This window comes from Sabethes cyaneus, chromosome 3 (genome assembly GCF_943734655.1).
Source record: "Sabethes cyaneus chromosome 3, idSabCyanKW18_F2, whole genome shotgun sequence".
NCBI lineage: Eukaryota > Metazoa > Arthropoda > Insecta > Diptera > Culicidae > Sabethes > Sabethes cyaneus.
In genome coordinates, this window is record NC_071355.1 from 142,988,959 (window position 1) to 143,001,032 (window position 12,074).

General features: G+C 35.9%; 1 protein-coding gene across 2 annotated transcripts in view; it reads left to right on the plus strand.

The window, feature by feature from the left end:
• Positions 1–9,753: 9,753 nt before the first annotated feature.
• Positions 9,754–12,074, plus strand: part of LOC128742190 (SWI/SNF-related matrix-associated actin-dependent regulator of chromatin subfamily A containing DEAD/H box 1 homolog) — a 236,345-nt gene continuing 234,024 nt past the window's right edge. Inside the window, exons 1-3 of one of the 2 annotated variants that reach the window (XM_053838458.1) lie at positions 9,754–9,898; positions 9,960–10,269; positions 10,326–10,531. In XM_053838458.1, the coding sequence (XP_053694433.1) occupies positions 10,265–10,269; positions 10,326–10,531 (211 nt within the window). In that variant the 5' untranslated portion in view covers positions 9,754–9,898; positions 9,960–10,264. Of the gene's footprint in view, positions 10,270–10,325; positions 10,532–12,074 lie in introns of both variants that reach the window. The other variant, XM_053838457.1, reaches the window with a different exon arrangement.

Below are 12,074 nucleotides of genomic sequence, written 5' to 3' on the forward strand. Positions count from 1 at the left end.
GATACGGTTGAGTGTTCGATTCTGAGCTATAAGGAGGGCGTAAGAGGGGAGAGCTCATATACAAATGAAACACAAATTTCCTCAAAACTAGAAGCAAATGGAACCAAATTTGATACGGGGATCTTAGAAGGCAGGATTTTTTTCTACGGTGTATTGAGACCCCTTCTTCTTCTAAGAGGGCGGCTCCCATACAAATGAAATACAAATTTCCTCATAACTCAAGATCTAATCAAGCAAATGGGAATGGAACCAAATTTGGCATGTGGGGGTTACAGAAGGCAAGAATTTTTTTTATGGTAAACTGGGATCCCTCCCCTCTTTAGGAGGGGGGGGAGGGCTCCCCTACAAATAATATACAAATTTCCTCATAGCTCGAGAACCAATCAAGCAAAAGCAACCAAATTTGGCATGTGGGAGTTTTTGCAGGTAAGAATTTTTTCTATGGTGTACTAAGACCCCTTCCCCTTCTGGAAGAGGGGGCGCCCATACAAATGGTATACAAATTTCCTCATAACTCTAGAACTAATCAAGCAAATGGAACCAAATTAGGCATGTGGGGGCCTTAGAAGGCAGGAATGTTTTCTATGGTGTACTGAGACCCATCCGTCTTTTAACAGGGGGACTCCTATACAAATGAAACACAAATTTTCTCATATTTCAACCTTTATGATGCACACAAATCTCTATGTCTCAATAGTTTCAGGCGTTGTACTTATGAACCCACGTTCCACGTATTTTCAAAGCCACCATTGCATTCAATGAAAAATTGAATATGAATATTTCGCTCTTTTAAACATTCACTTAAACAATAGAACTCACAGATTTTTATAAACATACATATGCCAGAAATGCAGTTTACATTAGTCTTTGATCTAATGATCTGATATAGTCCTACGTCACCCTTTCGTACAACCTCAGGGCTGGATACCTTTTTTAGTTTTTTCGTACCGTTCTGATTCAAACTTAAAACAGTTTCAAATTTCGAATATTTCGAATACAATAAAATGCTTGCTAGTATCACTAACATAATAAAATAGTATGCTTATTGTACACCACCGGTTAGAGCACACTCTAACGAACACGGTGGTATACAATAATCATAATATTTTATCATATGAGCGATACTAGCGAGCATTTTATTCTAAATGTTCGAAATTTGAGACTGTTTTAAGTTTGAATCAGAACGGTACTTCTCTTGAAGATATCACTGTGATCTTTTAATCTATTTTGATCAAACTCTTCCGATATAAACAACATGCTTTCAACTATATAAAGTCAAAATTTCTGTTATGTTTACTCACGCGGTAAAAAATTACTAACTAATCAGTGTGTCCAGTTTTTTTGAATACAGTGTCTTTGATTGCTTCTTGTAATGCTTTAACATTGCTGTATACTTTCAATGCTGTATGCTTTTTAATCAAATTTAAATATAGGTCCCACTTGCCCCGGTAAATGAGGCAAGTGGGACTTACCGCCATAATTTTTAAAATTCTCCTCCAGATTCATTTCGTGTAAATTGATAGGCCTTTTTCGTAATTAAACCTTCGAAACGTGGTGAACGAACTGAAACAAACGGCAGGAATTGACAATGTGTCTACCAGAGTGTTCAAGGATGCATTTTTGGAAATGACATACTATTGCGATTTATTAACACTAGTCTATCAACGGGTTTGGTGCCAAGTGCATGGAAGGAATCAACCATAGTCCCAATTCCGAAAGTGAGTAATACAAAGAATGCAACGCAGTATAGACCAATTAATATATTGGAGCTCCAAGAGAAAACACTGGAAATCGTTGTCAAAGGACAATTAATGAGTTTTGTCAATTCTCAGGATATTATAATACCTGAGCAGTCAGGATTTAGAAAAAGTCATTCCTCAGAAACGGCTATAAATCTGATTTTGCATAATTGGAAGACTAATATTGAAAAAGGAAAATTCACTGTAGCTGTTTTTTTGGATTTCAAAAGAGCATTTGAAACAATTGATAGATCGCAGTTGTTAGATCTTTTACATAACGTAGGGATACGGGGAACTGTTTGGAAGTGGTTTAACAGTTATCTTTCTAATAGAAGTCAAAGGACTAAATACGGAAACGCTGTTTCGAATTCGCGTAGGAATGATTTGGGAGTACCACAGGGAAGCGTATTAGGACCCTTACTTTTTATTTTATACATCAATGACCTAAAAACTTGCTTGAGACATGGAAACCTGAAACAGATGATTGCAGATGATGCCACAATTTATTGGGCCAGTGACAACTTAGACACGGCAATTCGAGATGCTGAAATTGACCTCAAGCAGATCGCAGAGTATTTGAAACGGAAAAAACTAAGCTTAAATGTTTCGAAAACAAAGTGGATGATTATAGGAAATAAAAAATTTGCTCAGAATGTTGAACTCAAAATAGACGAAGAGGTAATAGAAAGAGTGACTGTTTCTAAGTATCTAGGAGTACAAGTGGACGAAAAGCTTAATTTCTCTGAACACGTGGATTACGTTATAAAAAAGATTGCCATAAAGTATGGAGTACTGTGTCGGATAAACAGATATCTAACGTTTTGGTCCAAGCTAACATATGTAAGATCAGTTATATTGCCGCATTTTGATTACTGCGCAACGGTGCTGTTGCTGGCGTCAGATACGCAAGTGCAAAGGCTTCAAAGGTTGCAAAATAAGATAATGAGACTATTGCTCAGATGTGGACGGTTAACATCAACGAATCTTATGTTAGATATGCTCCAATGGATGTCAGTGAAACAAAGAATAATATATAACAGCTTGATGTTCATACATAAAATGAAAATTGATATATTGCCTGAATATCTTACACAAGAAATACAGTTTGGTAGAGATATACACAGACACAACACTAGAGGTGCTTCTGACTTTAGACTGCCTCGTTTTTTGAAACAGACGACTCAGAGGTCGCTTTTCTATAAAGGACTTCAAATATACAATAGTTTGCCACAGGAAGCCAAATGTTCAACGAATTTGACCCAGTTCAAACGCATGGTTATTGAAACAGTGAAAAGCCAATTTTAAATCAACGATTATTGTGAACTTGTCGAGTCATTCACTTTATAGTCTGCTAAGGCAGAACCGTTTTTTACTAAGGAATATCCTGTTGCTTGCGAAGGCGAGACAGGTGAAATAGTAATGGTCCTGTTGCTTGCGAAGGTGAGACAGGTGAAAAGTAATGGTAGCCCAATCTATATGAAATCATAGAAAATACGATTATCAGAATTTAATAGTATTGTGATGGACATACGCGGGAGAGTGATGCAACAAGTAGTATGGCTGATAAATAGATAAGCAACAATATGTGAAGTAACTATATTTAAATATCCAAGAGATAAACGTCCCTCCCACTCCAAAGATGCGTATGGGGTGGAGGCAAAGACCATATAGGGTCTGGGGCCATCACAAAAAAAAAAAAAAAACGATAACACTTAAGAGTTTCTGTGCTGAAAGAATTTGGAAATAATTATAGGCCTATACATAACACAGTGGAATAAACACTAACTATGCATATTTTAGGTCCCACATGCCCCGGGGTACCTTATATTTTTGATATCTTGATTTTAAGTTTTATTTTCAAATTTTTGAAAAATTGGTAAAATATTTTTTTCAGTGCATATTTTTTTCATGTTCAAATACCAATTTTCTACAACTTTTGCTTAGACATAATTTTTATACAATCGATAGTTTTTGATATAAATCTTTCAAACATAATACACTTGAAAATAAATATGCCCTTTTAAAAAATGAGTCTTGAATCAAAATGGCGCCAAAACCTGTGGAAGGTGTATATTTCCTCCTATCAAACACGTTTGTAAATTTCCATCCAAATCAGGGAGGTTCAAATTTTGTCATTTACCTATTTCACGTGAAACTGCTTAATTCAAGGAAACATTTATCTCTTCGAACACGGACATCAGTCACTACGAAATGCTATCTTTATTGAAATTTCTCTTGTTCGCAGGTTTTAATGAAACCTTTTGTAGATTTGTTTTAGGATTTGCAGGAAACGTTTATGCAATACATTTTCGGATAGGCTGCAGAATATCATTCGATGAAACCTGAGCTAACAACAATAAAAGTTCTGAGGGGTTGTTGTAACAAGGAAGACAATTTGCAATAAATCTTCGGATATGCTACAGCTACAGCACGCCATCTATTTAATTTAAATTGAGTAGTTTCTGACGATGAAGGATTTACCGAAAAGGTTCATGATTTATTCAACACAACTCAGTTCTAGAGCAACATGCAAAAAGGGCTTATGTGCAAATCAGAGATCCTCTTCGTGTCTCCCCTCTTCCGCGGATTAGTTTTGCATGAAACGTTTGCTGGTGTTACTAGCTAGCTGTTGATCAAGAAAAATTACATTGAAATGCATTTATGTCGCCGTGATAAGCATAAGAGAGGAGATACGAAGAGAATCTCATTTCCACATGGTCCCGTTTCACGTGTTGCTCTAGAGTTCTTTTCAGCAACAAACCCGAACATTACATGTTACCAAAAATCGAGCAGTTTTTAAATTTACAGTTTTCTCGATCAAAAATAACAAATTTATAACAGGATGATTTCTAAATAACAAGCTTTGACGTAGAACTACGTTGAGGCAGGGTGTCAATCCAAAGTTTAGATTCAAATCAGCGTCACGAAAGAATAAACTATTTTGAACCCTAAAAGCTCTTCCAATTTAAAACAGATCTTGATGCTTCGCATACCGTACGATTCATAAAATATGAAGCAATTGTATAGCATTCATGAAAGATTGTTTTCCAACCGTTGAATAGTGAAAACTAATGAAAACTTTCAACCTAAAATTTTTTCATACGTTTTCCGTGTAATAGCTTGACTTCCCAGGCACAGACGACCGTTAAGGCCGTATCCCACTAGCCGTTGCCGCTCCGCTGCAGCGGTCCGGTTCCTTTCCGTTTTCAATCACATTTGCACAACCGTTGTCACCCATTATTCTTTGTTCGCTGCACGTTTGATCAGAGCGACTGACGACAGAGCGCATTTGTCTGTGTGAACTTATGGCCAGAGTAGCCAAATGCACAGAAAATTCTATATTTTGCAGCAAGAAGCGAATTGAATGCTGCATTCGCATTTCGCGATTAACCGACAATGATCGGAAATTTCACAATAAAACATGAATATTTGAAAGGAAATTCATCTTTCTTCAGGCTTTTGATTTCATCATAAACAAAAACGATACGGTGCGAAATTCGATCAAAATTAAAAGCAGACCGCTGACTGTAGTTAATTTATTCGATGTAACTAGGAGATCCGGAAACATCAAAGATAAATCAGCATGGTGAAAGAATTGTTTAGTCATTTTTTAAGAAATTATAAGTTTGCTTTCGCACGTTTACGGTATATTTCGGTATTTCGCATTGGCTGCCTGCCTGGTATTGGCTACGTGATGCTCAAACCAAATCAAACAAACCAAATTTAAAACTTCGGCACATCCGACGAGGTTGTTAGCCTGAGCAGGTATGGTCCAATCACTGACTCAATTTTGATTCAGTTGATAGTACCGTCTCAGCTGAGCAAAATTTGACAAAGTTATATATGGGGCATTTGTAGAACTGATTATTATCTAAAATTTTGATGAAAAAGTTTAGCTGTATCTTTTGTAGCTACAATGCTAGTAGCTCATTAGAACATAAGTGAACATTAATCTAGTTACTAATGAGGTACTAGCATTGTATCATCGTAAATACAAAAGATACAGCAAATTTTATTCAGCAACATTGTAGATAATAACTAGTGTCATTCCCGTGCTTCTTTTGCGACAATTAGATGAGAATGTATTGCTTATTTCACATCCTTTCGTACGCGGTGAATTATAATCGTCGCGGACAAAACCGTCGCCAGAATCGTCATGAGGGCAAACATCGTTTATTTTGTTAAGTAATTCAATAGCTTACGTGCTAGACAAGCAAAATATATACTTATAACTTACATACAAGCAGATTCTTTTTGCGACGATTTCAAACTGTCAAAAAAGTGAGTAGCACGTTTTGTTACCAAAGAAACGGGCAATATGTTTACTTATTATAGATCAGAATTGAACTGTTCTTTCCTGTCAATGTAGAAGAATATTTAATTTCAAATCGTTCTGGCTGATATCTATGCACAATATGTTATATTTTACAGATTTCTTGGGATAAATCGTCGTGTATACTCGCAGAAAACAATTTTCAGTAGTTTACAGGAAAAAAATTACCTAAGGAAAAAGAGATCTGTAAATTATTGCGGAGATTTCATCTTTTTAGACTCCCACGCGAAAATGATTCGCGTTGTTATTTTCTGCACATGTTTGCAATTTAGCAATTTGAACCATCAGTTTTTCGTTATTGCCTTCCCACCGCACCCCTCCTTGTTTAAAAAGCATATTTTCAATGTATTTGGTAAGTACAGGATAATTATTATTAAAATATGAATGGAATATGAACTTGTAAAATTGCTGCAAGCGGTGCTTAAAATTATCAGTTGATACTCATAAAAATGAATATCAACTCGCACCCTATGTAGCTGATATTTATCAGCATGAAAATCAATTTCAATATCCAGTCACGATATTATTGCAACAGATAATTATTATTCCATCTCTTAAACTGAATATCAAATATCAGTATCAACGAATTCGAAAAGAAAAATGATATTCAGTATCAAAAATGTAAGTTACATCTCGAGGTGTTGATATTTTCACTAAGCGTTGTTTTCACCATAAACGTTTGATTTCAACGCAAACCGCACAAAAAGTTATCTCAACTTTAAAGTAAGTTGTCATCACAAAGCCCACTGCAATCTGTTGCGTCCCAATCTACTAGAATATAAATATTCAGTGCAAGGTGCTGAAACTGATATTCATATTCACTGCCATGGAACTGAAAATGATATTCAGCTCTGACTTTTTTAACGTATTATGAATTTTTCGAAACGAATGTACAGCAACATCGAAACTCAGTGGCTTGGTTTATCAATGAATTTTTATTCCAATGATATTTATATTCCTACTGGAAAAAAGAGTTTCCAGCACTGGCTGCAAGGCACAATAATTTTAAATACTCATTTTTTGTCCAATAATCAGTAACTCTAGCACGTATTTTGTTTCATTTTTGTACTAAAGAATTATAATCAATTTCTTAAGTAAGGCGGGGTGTATGTAAGATAAAAGTCAGCAATCTATTGACAGAATTTTCAGCATCACTCCCTTCCGAATGTTGTGTGTGTGTGTGCTTTCTGATTCATGATTTTGATACGGGAACATCGCAGTTAAATTAGCATTTGCAGATTGACAGTCAAGCCCCCGTCGAGAACTCACAGATATGCGCATCAATGTATATACATACGGTATTTTATATATTTCCTAGTTGAATTATTTGTTTAAGAAATCCTACATGAGCGTTTGACCCAATTGTATGAAAACAACAAAAACTGATTTTCTCAAAATATTACCAATCCCAAATTAAAATGGGTTTGTGGAACTAACTTTGTCTAGAATTATGAGACATATTGTAGGAATACTCGAGGATTCCAAACTGTCAACAGTTTATGAAAATTGACTCATTTCAAATGGCGTTTGTGGAGTTTCTCAAACAAACGATACAATTCTTTTCACTATGTTGGAGTTTTCTTTCCGATTAGATAACTTATGATGCCAGCTACTGGTTCACGCATAGCATATACGTTCAAGTCATTTCGTCACCGCGATGAACGGAAAAACAAAGAAGCGAACCGAATTTCTTATTGTTACTTATATTTTCTTTAAAAAATTGCTCGAGAGATCGTTTTGTAACAGTTTCACTAAGTACTTGAAGACATCTACATTTTACATCCGACTTTGATGAGCTTAAACATAAATTATATGCAACTGTTTGACAAATTGATTATTTCCATCTGAATCTATAAAAAATAACTAAACCTGCATGTGTAAATATGATAAAAGCTCAAAAAGATTATTTTTTATTGTAAACGAAGTGTAAAAAATTCATTTTGCTTGCTAATTTTGGCTCGCCTGGCAGGAAAAATATAGCTACTTGTTTGAAACGGTTTTTTCTAATCAAACCCTATTTAAAAAACTTTGCTTTAATGGCATAAATACGAAATCTAAATGAAACCCATCTTTCATAGAAGCCAAAACAATGCAATTTTCATTTACTGTTTCAATGCCAAAACATCCGTCGTGCATTGCAAATAATATTTTTGGATCATTTCATATTTTATGCACAATACGTATAACTTTTATATGCTAGGAGTCTTATTAACTAAGCTGCAGTTAATTGTACAAAATGTAACAACACAACTAGACTGTGCATATAAATATTTTATTTGAAACGCGTACGCGACAGTTCATTTCATTTGATTTTATCAATATAAAAGTTATCGAATTAAATACCGCAACACTGCTACCGCTGCAGCGCACCAAGAACGGTAGCCGAAAAAATAGAAACAATCCTATCTCTCTGACAAGACCGGTAGCGGTGAACCGCTGTGCGCTGATTGGTTGACGAACAGCGGAATGGAACGGCAGCGGAACGGCAACCGTCAGTGGGATACGGCCTTTACATACCGCTGCTGCTACTGCTGCTACTCCAAGAGGACAGTAGGATCATTGATACAAGCCCAGTAATAATCCTGTACTCTAAAAGCCGACTGCGAAGGCTGTTGATAAGGAAGGGTCAAGTTTTCGAAAGACGTTTAAACCCAAAGCTCTGCTTTTTCGCTTGCGATAATCGCTTTTGGTAAAATTAAGTGCACGGATCGAAAGATAAGTCTGTTTGACTCAAATCAGTACAAGAACTTTTGGATTATTCGTTAAAATCCAAGAAATGATGAAAATTGAAGTGGCTTTCCTTACTGCAACGGAAATTAGCATCAAACCCCTGTTAACTTACTTTCCAAACTAAATACCTACCTACAGGACCTACCGGAACAGTTTTGAATTAATTAGTATTGGAAAAGATAAGATATTCTGGAATGTCAATTTTATTTCAAATAAACATGATTATTGACACGTGTGCCATAATCGAATAGGAGCTAAGTTTGTTTTTGAGCGTCTTAGTATAATATGAATATGCGATGCCTCCTAGTTGGCTTCGGGGTATGACGCTGGTCTAATAAGCCAGTCGTCGTATGTTCGAATCTCGACTGAGAAAGGCTGTTAGAGTCAATAGGATCGTAGCAACTGGCCCTGCAATTGTCTTGCACTCTAACAGCTGACTGCGAAGTCTGTCGTATAAAAACAGAAGGTCAAGTTTCGATAACGGAATGTAGCACCTAGGCTTTGCTTTAGTAGAATATGAAGTTTGTATGAAAGAAAAGTCAAAACTATTTTCACTATTTTTTATTTCATTCTACGAATTGGTGCTGTAATTAATTGAATAATTTGTTTCTAAATGGTTTAAGTTAGTAATGCATTTCAGAATGTCATCTGTAGCTTTTTATTAACGATCCAAGTAAATTGGCCGTAGTGAGGCCGACGGATTTCCGACCGAGGCTGGGCAGCCAGGAACCTAATAGCAAGGGTCGCCAATTAACCAATAATTACCAATTAGCGTTGCACCTCATAATGCATTTTCAGGTTGTAAACATTATAGTTTACAGTCTACATACCATATACGAAGTGACTTAATTACTTCCGATGAATATTATACCATGACAAACTTGTTTAGTCAGTCGAAGCCTGATGGTTGGCCATCTGTTGGTCCACCACTACTTGAAACTAGTGCATATATGATGTTCTTGGAATGTTGTTCATCTAATAATTTGTATTAGATGTCTTCCCGAAGTTCGATCGAGTGATTGGAAATTTGTTCAGAATATCCGATTAAAGCGTTATGCTTCAAATTACTTTAGTCACAATTGAGTACAATAATAGAGTAATAGAGAAACCAATGCGCTAAGAATTGATGTCATTAATACAGTATTGATTTTATACAGAGCATGTTTGGAGAAAGCGTCATACACAGCTTACTTCACAGTTCACAGTATAGACCAGGGGTGATATTGCGTATCTCGTTTCGAGTGATTTTGGTTCATTTCGACCACGTTTGACATTGCCGATTTCGATTCGAGCTCGAAAACGAGTATGACATAAGGTGGTACTAGACTAGATTTGGCATTGCGTAAACATTTGATCGAGTATTTTTATTATCGAAAACACAAATCGGTCGACAATCAAAAACAATTCGCTCCAGCGCAATTTTCGATTTTAGAAGTATTATCTTCTTCGGCTAAAAAACGGAATGATGTAAGCATGGAAAATATTTTTTGTTTTGTTTTTATTCTAACATATCTTGTTTTAAGGGCTGCTGAATCGACACGAAATGCTTTAAGCATTAATTCGAATCAAGTAGAAATATTGACCCGTTTTATGGAAGATCATCCGGATCTCGCGCGAAATATTCTAAAAACAGCAGATGAAAAAAAACTCCCACAAATTGTGGCATACCTTAAGGGATTCGCTGAATGCGAGAGGCCCTCCGATGCGGGAAACGTCAGAGTGGAAAAAAGTAAGTAACTTATTCATTTGTCGCATTAAAGGTAAAAATTAAGCAGGGTTGTCCTGCGCTCAGTGCACCGATTTTACTTATTTAACTGTAACACCTCAGCCAAGCAAAATTCGAAAATGTTATGTATAGCCATATGGGGCGTTTATGGAATCAATTATTATGATTAAACCAAGACCAATTTTACATCTGTGCAAGGAAAGTACGCCAGAAAATGTGGCAAAGCCCCCTCGTTCCAACAAGATTTTTTACGAACGCGATTAAACCAATCCAATCCAATTCCAATCCAATTTAATGTCTGTGTTAGGGAAATAAAAAAAAAATGACGAAAGTCCATACTCCCAACAGATCGCAAATTCTTTACGACGAGACGATTAAACCTAGGTGATATCTGCGTTGGAAAAGTGCGCTACAGTTATAGTGTTCGGTTATAATGCAATTCTGTACGGAAGCGTATGTTTGCCGTTTCATTGGAAGTGTAGTGAAAAGATGTGCTGTTGATAAAATGAGATCGAATTGGTGAAATCCCTTCAACGTGAGGAACTATTGGTAATAAAAACAATCTTTAATTTCGGCAGCAATAGTTTGTGTTCTTGATTTTGTTAAATTGTTTCCAAATGCACATAGAAATAACTGAAATATATTGAGCAGTAGACGTATACAATATTACTGCTTTAATAAATGTTACATATAACGCATGTAGCATGTATTTATGTTGCATATAGTATGTATACATGAAGAATGATTACATGCATGGATACATGCTACTACCAGTACAAAGAAATTTTTACGTAGTCCTGCGTCACCTACATATGCGGTCGTGTCTTGTACACAACCCCTCTGATTTTTCGCCAAGCCCGAACCCGAATATTGTTTTTCGACCAAATCCAACCCGATACCTGTTAAAACTTTCAAGCTCGAACCCGACCCGAACTAGGTGGTCCTATCACCAATTTTCAGATGTATCCACATGAGCAACAACTATTTTATAGACTACTGTGTTACAAAAATGTTTTTTTTTTTTCATATTAAATATTAACCCTCTCTGTCCCAAGAGTATTTGGGTGGTTTACAATTTTTCGTCACCTAAACCAGTCACTAATATGCAAATCGTAAAGCAAAACTATCCAGCTGATACGTCAAGGTTTCTACTACGTTCTAGGATAGAAATATCAATATTTTAAAGCCTCTCAAATTTTACCGACTGATTTTAGTATCGCAAGTCATGGATCACCTGTGCTACCATGGGACAGAGAGGGTTAACACTTCACTTCAAGTCTCTGACTTTTAATTTTTTCAGCCTTTTGTCCTAGCAGTATATGAAATTCAGTCCATATCTGAAGAAAATTTGACGACTGCTGTTCTTTGAAAGTACTGTAATACCTCGATATAGAGCATCTTCGATTCAAAGCTGTTTCTCAACCTATATCAAGGGGTCTTCTAATATCACAACAAAACCAACTTCGATAACGTATTTTTTTCCAAATTAATGAAAACAACTGAATTAACTTTCATTGTGGTGTGACCTATCATTGCTACCGTACGA